The sequence below is a fragment of the Aegilops tauschii genome, chromosome 7 (assembly GCF_002575655.3).
Source record: "Aegilops tauschii subsp. strangulata cultivar AL8/78 chromosome 7, Aet v6.0, whole genome shotgun sequence".
NCBI classification, from domain to species: Eukaryota; Viridiplantae; Streptophyta; class Magnoliopsida; order Poales; family Poaceae; genus Aegilops; species Aegilops tauschii.
In genome coordinates, this window is record NC_053041.3 from 312,190,731 (window position 1) to 312,198,011 (window position 7,281).

At 44.0% G+C, this 7,281-nt stretch overlaps 1 protein-coding gene across 1 annotated transcript; it reads right to left on the minus strand.

Moving 5' to 3' along the window:
• Positions 1-251: 251 nt before the first annotated feature.
• Positions 252-641, minus strand: LOC109734863 (uncharacterized). The gene has a single exon (XM_020294039.1). It carries the CDS (start codon positions 639-641, stop codon positions 252-254), a length of 390 nt encoding a protein of 129 aa, XP_020149628.1.
• Between the last annotated feature and the right edge of the window lie 6,640 nt (positions 642-7,281).

The following is a 7,281-nucleotide window of genomic DNA, read 5'->3' on the forward strand; positions in this document are numbered from 1 at the left end:
CCTGCAAGTCATCCTGGCGGATCACAGCAAAGGCCAGGACCCGAGGGACCCGGGCTTGAGCTCGGTAGGGAGGACCGCTTCTGCCCTGTAGACGAGGAAGAAGTTTCGCTAGTAGGTTTGGTTGCTGCCGTGCGGATTGACCATAGCACAGACTGGAGCTCGTCGAGCCAGCCTTTCTTGTAGGATGCGAGATTTTTCTTGAAGCTTCTTATCTTGAGGACTTTGAGGACATTAGCATTAGCACGCTCGGCCTAGCCGTTTCTTCGCGGGATCTGCGTGCCAATGATGGCGCGATAGGACTTGAAGAGGCCACTGGTGAACTGCGTGTCGTTGTTAGTGATGATGCGGTTTAGGACACCGAAGCGGCACACCAAGCCGTTGATGAATTTGACAGTTGATCCCGCAGGAATGGTGCGGACAGGCTCCACCTCCGACCATTTGGTGAACTTGTCGATGGTGACATAGAGGTAGTGGTAGCCACCAGGCACACGAACAAAATGGCCCAGGATGTCCAGCCCCCAGTCCGCGAAGGGCCACGAGAGAGGGATGGTCTGGAGCCCTTGCGCCGGCTGGTGGATCTGCTTCACGTGGAACTGGCAGGCTTCCCAGGACTGGACGAGCTCTTCGGCTTCATGAAGCATGGTGGGCCAGTAGAAACCACTGCGAAAGACCTTGCCAGCGAGGGTGCGCTACGAAGAGTGGTGGCCGCAGTCTCCCCCATGTATGTCAGCTAGCAGGTCGTGCCCTTGCTCTGCAGAGATGCATCGCAGCACAACTCCGTTGGGGCACGTATGGTAGAGATCTCCATCCCTCAAGTAGTAAGGCCCAGCCTGGCGGGCCATGCGCTCTGCTTTTGTGTCGTCCTCGGGAAGGGCATGCTCTCCATGTAAGCCTTGATCTCCATGGCCCATCTCTCGGCTTGTGGCTCCAGTGCTTGGATAATGAACATAGAGCTGAAGAGGGAAGAACCCATGGAGATCAACAAGGATGAAGGGATCAAGAAGGCCACGGAGGATCAAGCTCCGGCAGCAGAAGACATCCTTCAACTTGATCATAATCTTCTTACCCCAACTGAGATCAAAGCTTTCAAGATGATTGAGTTAGCTCGTATACAAAACAAGTATCTCACACGTGAAAATATTTTGTTGAAGGAGCATATTGTTGCACTCAAGGGCATTATCCACAAGCTGGAGGACCTCTTACGCTCGATGTGCGACTATCCATCATCACCTCCACCTTCTTCACCAGCAAAGGAGGCATAATCACATGGGTATGGGCACTCCCCTTGGCAACTGCCAAGCTTGGCGGAGATGCCCCAGTATCGTATCACAACCACATCTCCTTTCTTTACCGTTTTTTAGTTCGATCCTATTAGTAGTATCTCGATCTAGTAGAATAAAGTTTTAGTATGATCTAGTTTTGAGTTTTGCTTTATGATCTCTCCATGTAATCGAGTCCGTGAGCTTTATAATAAAGATTGGTGTTGAGTCAAGGGCTTGATTATTTTGCCATGATCTTGAGTGAATAAAAGAAAAGAGAAAAAGAATAAAAAGAAATAAAGGGATCATATTGATCTTATTGAGAGTAATGACTTCACATAGAAAGAGTATGATGATTAAAAATTGTTGGGAGTTGGCAAACATAGCTTTGGTCATCGTTGCAATTAATAGGAAGTAATAAAGAAAGAGAGGTTTCACATATAAATATACTATCTTGGACATCTTTTATGATTGGGAGCACTCATTAAAATATGACATGCTAAAGAGTTGATGTTGGACAAGGAAGACAACGTAATGGGTTATGTTTTCTTATATCTGAGATAAAGTATATTGTCATGGATCATCCAACATGTTGAGCTTGCCTTTCCCCTCATGCTAGCCAAATTCTTTGCACCAAGTAGAGATACTACTTGTGCTTCCAAAAACCCTTAAACCAGTTTTGCCATGAGAGTCCACCATATCTACCTATGGATTGAGTAAGATCCTTCAAGTAAGTTGTCATCGGTGCAAGCAATAAAAATTGCTCTCTAAATATGTATGATTGATTGGTGTGGAGGAAATAAGCTTTATACGATCTTGTGATGTGGAAGAAATAAAAGCGACGGACTGCATAATAAAGGTTCATATCACAAGTGGCAATATAAAGTGACGTTCTTTCGCATTAAGATTTTGTGCATCCAACCCTGAAAGCGCATGGCAACCTCTACTTCCCTCTGCGAAGGGCCAATCTGTTACTATTATCCTCTACCTTATGCAAGAGTCATGGTGATCTTCACCTTTCCGTTTTACATTTTATCCTTTGTCAAGCACAGGATGTTGGAAAGATCCTGATATATATACCTAATTGGATGTAGGGTAGCATGAGTTATTATTGTTGACATTACCCCTGAGGTAAAAGGTTGGGAGGCGAAACTATAAGCCCCTATCTTTCTCTGTGTCCGATTAAAACTCCGTAACCACAAGTATTGCGTGAGTGTTAGCAATTATGAAAGACTAAATGATAGTTGAGTATGTGGACTTGCTAAAAAGCTCTGACATAGACTCTTTCTGATGTTATGATAAATTGCAATTGCCTCAGTGACTGAGATTATAGTTTGTTAGTTCTCAATAAAGTTTCTGATTCGTACTTTGCATTGTGAATAGATTATTACTTGAGCATAAGAAACCATATGACAATATTCATATATGTTGTTGTTATGAGAATAATCATGATGCCCTCATGTCTGTATTTTATTTTATCGACACCTCTACCTCTAAACACGTGGACAATTTATAGTTATCGGCTTTCGCTTGAGGACAAGCGAGCTCTAAGGTTGGGGGAGTTGATACGTCCATTTTGCATCATGCTTTTATATCGATATTTATTGCATTATGGGCTGTTATTACATGTTATGTCACAATACTTATGCCTATTTTCTCTTATTTTACAAGGTTTACATAAGGAGGGAGAATGCCGACAGCTGGAATTCTGGGCTGGAAAAGGAGCAAATATTAGAGACCTATTCTGCACAACTCCAAAAGTCCTGAAACTCCACAAAAGTTATATTTGGAAACAATAAAAAATACTGAGCGGAAGAAATACGTCAGGGGGGCCTCCACCTGTCCACGAGGGTGGGGGCGCGCCCTATCCCCCTAGGCGCGCCCCCTGCCTCGTGGGCCCCCTGTTGGCCCTCCGGTACCCATCTTCTCCTATATGAAGTCTTTTGTCCGAAGAAAAATCATAAGCAAGCTTTCGGGACGAGACTCCGCCGCCACGAGGCGGAACCTTGGCGGAACCGATCTAGGGCTCCAGCAGAGCTGTTCTGCCGGGGCCACTTCCCTACGGGAGGGGGAAATCATCGCCATCGTCATCACCAATGCTCCTCTCATCGGGAGAGGGCAATCTCCATCAACATCTTCACCAGCACCATCTCCTATCAAACCCTAGTTCATCTCTTGTATCCAATTCTTGTCTCCAAGTCCGGGATTGGTACCTGTAGGTTGCTAGTAGTGTTGATTACTCCTTGTAGTTGATGCTAGTTGGTTTATTTGGTGGAAGATCATATGTTCAGATCCTATATGCATATTAATACCCCTCTGATTATGAACATAATATGCTTTGTGAGTAGTTACGTTTGTTCCTGAGGACATGGGAGAAGTCTTGCTATTAGTAGTCATGTGAATTTGGTATTCGTTTGATATTTTGATGAGATGTATGTTGTCTATCCTCTAGTGGTGTTATGTGAACGTCGACTACATAACACTTCACCATTATTTGGGCCTAGAGGAAGGCATTGGGATGTAATAAGTAGCTGATGGGTTGCTAGAGTGACAGAAGCTTAAACCCTAGTTTATGCGTTGCTTCGTAAGGGGCTGATTTGGATCCATATGTTTCATGCTATGGTTAGGTTTACCTTAATACTTTTGTTGTACTTGCAGATGCTTGCAATAGAGGTTAATCATAAGTGGGATGCTTGTCCAAGTAAGGGCAGAACCCAAGCACCGGTCCACCCACATACCAAATTATCAAAGTACCGAACGCAAATCATATGAACGTGATGAAAACTAGCTTGACAATAATTCCCATGTGTCCTCGGGAGCGCTTTTGATGAAAACTAGCTTGTCCAAGAGTTTGTCCAAGCTTGTCCTTTGCTACAAAAAGGATTGGGCCACGTTGATGCACTTTATTTACTTTTGTTACTTGTTGCTCGTTACAAATTACATTATCACAAAACTATCTGTTACCTACAATTTCAGTGCTTGCAGAGAATACCTTGCTGAAAACCGCTTATCATTTCCTTTTGCTCCTCGTTGGGTTCGACACTCTTACTTATCGAAAGGACTACGATAGATCCCCTATACTTGTGGGTCATCAGGCCCACGCCCTAATTAACCTGGGTTTTATTTATGTTTTGATTAACCTGGCCACGTCACCTGTTGACCGACCCCACACGTCAGTGTTGACTTGTCGACGTGGCTGTTAACCTGACCCCACCTGTCGGTGACCCAGACAGCACTGTGTGATTGACCAGTGGACCCCACTGGTCAGGTTTGACCTGGTCAGCCGCAGTTGACTTGCTGACATCACAGTGACGCAATGCTGACGCAGTTAATAATTTTCTGGATTTAAAATAATTCAAAAAATTCCAGAAAATGCCCAAAACTTCTAAAATTCATAGAAAATTATCTATAACACCAAATAAGATAAATTATATTTGAAAAATTATCAGAAAAATCCAATCTATCCATCTGTACCATTTTCATGTATGTTAGAGAAATTTATAGCTACTGTTTAGGACAAATCATGTAAATGGCATTTGAATTTCCACATATGGAGTTTGAATTTGAATCTTGGATTCAAACCAAGCTCATTTAACCTGTTGCTAGTTGCATTAGCTCAAATCACAGCATATTGACATGTCATGATCATGCATCATATTGTGCATTGCATTCATTGTGTTCTTCCTTGTCTGTCGGTGTTTGTCCCCTCTAGATAGACGTGGTTTCGACGATGAGATCGATGACACCGATGAATAACTACTCTATCTTCAGAAGTGCCGGGCAAGCAAAACCCCCTTGTTCATTCCGATACAATCCCACTCTCTTGCTTCTGCTCTCTTTTACTGCATTAGGACAACAACGCTTCAACTGTTACCTGCTGCGGTAGTTGAACACCTTTCCTCTGCATGACCTGTCATTGCCACAGTAAATAGATGAAACCCACTAGCATGAGTAGGAGTTGTTTGAGCCCTGATGTGCCTACTCATTTGTGCTTGTTTGTCATGCCTGCTACTGCTTAGAGTTGAGTCTGGTCTGATTCATCGGGGATGAATTGGAAAGTGGTGCCCATGTCCTTCGGTGTATGAGCTAAGTGTGTGAACACGATTTGGTAAAGGTAGCGGTGAGAGGCCGTATAGGAGTATATGGTGGGTTGTCTCACTGAAACCGTCCTCAGGAACTGAGTTATGTGTTCGTGATCCATGAACAGCTACTACCACACATTGGGCCCTGAAATATGACCCTGCTCGACTTATTAACCGCCCTTGTCCTCTGTCCAGGAGTTGCAACTAGTTTCTGGTGTTTGTAGGATATGTGTTGGAGGCCGTGCGTAGCGCTGACCCTAGGGGTGGGCTATGATGCGGTAGATACACCGTGGCCCGGTGTACCGGGCACCCATTTGGTGTCTCGGGAACCCTGCACACATCATTTGGGGCTGTGAGCGAAACCCCGGCCGCATCTCCTCGCGGATGGAACCCGAATAGGCGATAAACCTGGACTAGAGACTTGTGTGGTTTGTTAGGTCATGGTCTACACCCACATCGGCTTTCGCTTGACGTCTGCCAAGCACATGTCGTGTGCAGACGCTAAGTGGTGGAAACATGTGTGAAGAAGTACACCCCTGCAGGGTTATAAATGATCTATTCGAATAGCCGCGTCCACGGTAAAGGACTTTTGGGTTGCCTATAACAGTTCATACACAAGTGAAAGTGGATACTCTAAAATGCGCAAGATAAGCGTGAGTGCTATGGATGGCGTTCTCGTAGGGAGACGGGAGCTTATCCATGGTGGTGTATTGATTTGGTGAATATGTGGACTCGTGTGCGCCACCTCAAAAGATTTACTTGCAATAGTAGTTCAGGTTAGCCACCGAGTCAAAGCTGGCTTGCTGGAGTTAAACCCCACCATCCCCTTTGTTGATAATGATGCATATGAAGGATTTTGCGCTGCCGTCTTCTTTCGCCGGTTCGTGCCCTGGAAGAGCGACACCAGCCAGGCAGGCCTCTCCCTCCTCTCCGTACTCCACATGAGGTGTGTAGGTCACCACCGTGACATATCGTCTCTACTCTCGCGGTTCTGCCTTACTTGCAGCGTGTGTGATGTGTGCGTGCTTACTGATGTGTGGCAATTTCTTAATTATAAGTCCAATTTTATGCACTTTCTAGAAGGATGATGGTGAGGAGGGGGTACCTTTTCCTCGGAGAGGATCCTAACTGAACTTTGTATCGAAGCTTTGTGTGTGTTTCTCCTTAATCTGCGTGTAAATTCAAAGTTCTAATCACCATCTTGGTGCTTGCTGGTTTCAGGCATTGTATGGGAATGAAGCAAAAAGCATGAAGAAAATAGAGCAGGTCGTGTGTCATTATGCACGTAGTCTGCCTTCCATTGGCGTGTGAGTACTTGCACTTGGACCTTTTTGTGAGCAGTACTAACTAATCTAATTATCTGATCCTTGCAATCTAAGGAAAAAATAAATCTAAGTCATTTCCGATCTAAAGATCTGGGTACCAACTATTTGTGTTTGTGTCTACAAGCTTTTGATTTTCTGTCTGGTCTATTTTCTATTTGCAATGTTGCACCCTCTTTTCATTTCTTGTGAATATTTTTTTTGTTTGGTCAGTATTGCACCTGGTTATCTACAGAGGAAGGCAAGGATAACTAGATTAAACATTTCACAAGACCCTCCCAATTACAGGCACAAACTCCTTTCAAGATATTACAAGTGTGGTTGATTACGGGAGATTGTCAGATGAAAAGAAGGTATTTCCTTTATATTTATCTAGATGTTTAATTAGCTGCACAACCATACGTGATTCTAGAAGGAAACTATTATCCTGATGATCTTGATATCCAGTCGTGTATTACAGTATTAGTATAGGCTCTAATTTTTGGCTAGGAATCTATATATACAGTCATGTATGAATGGGCTATGATTCTTTTCTCCTTCTGAATAGATTCTTTTTTTTGTTCACTCCCTATGAAATAATTTCAGAGCTACTGTGATGTAGTAATTATTTGGCACATC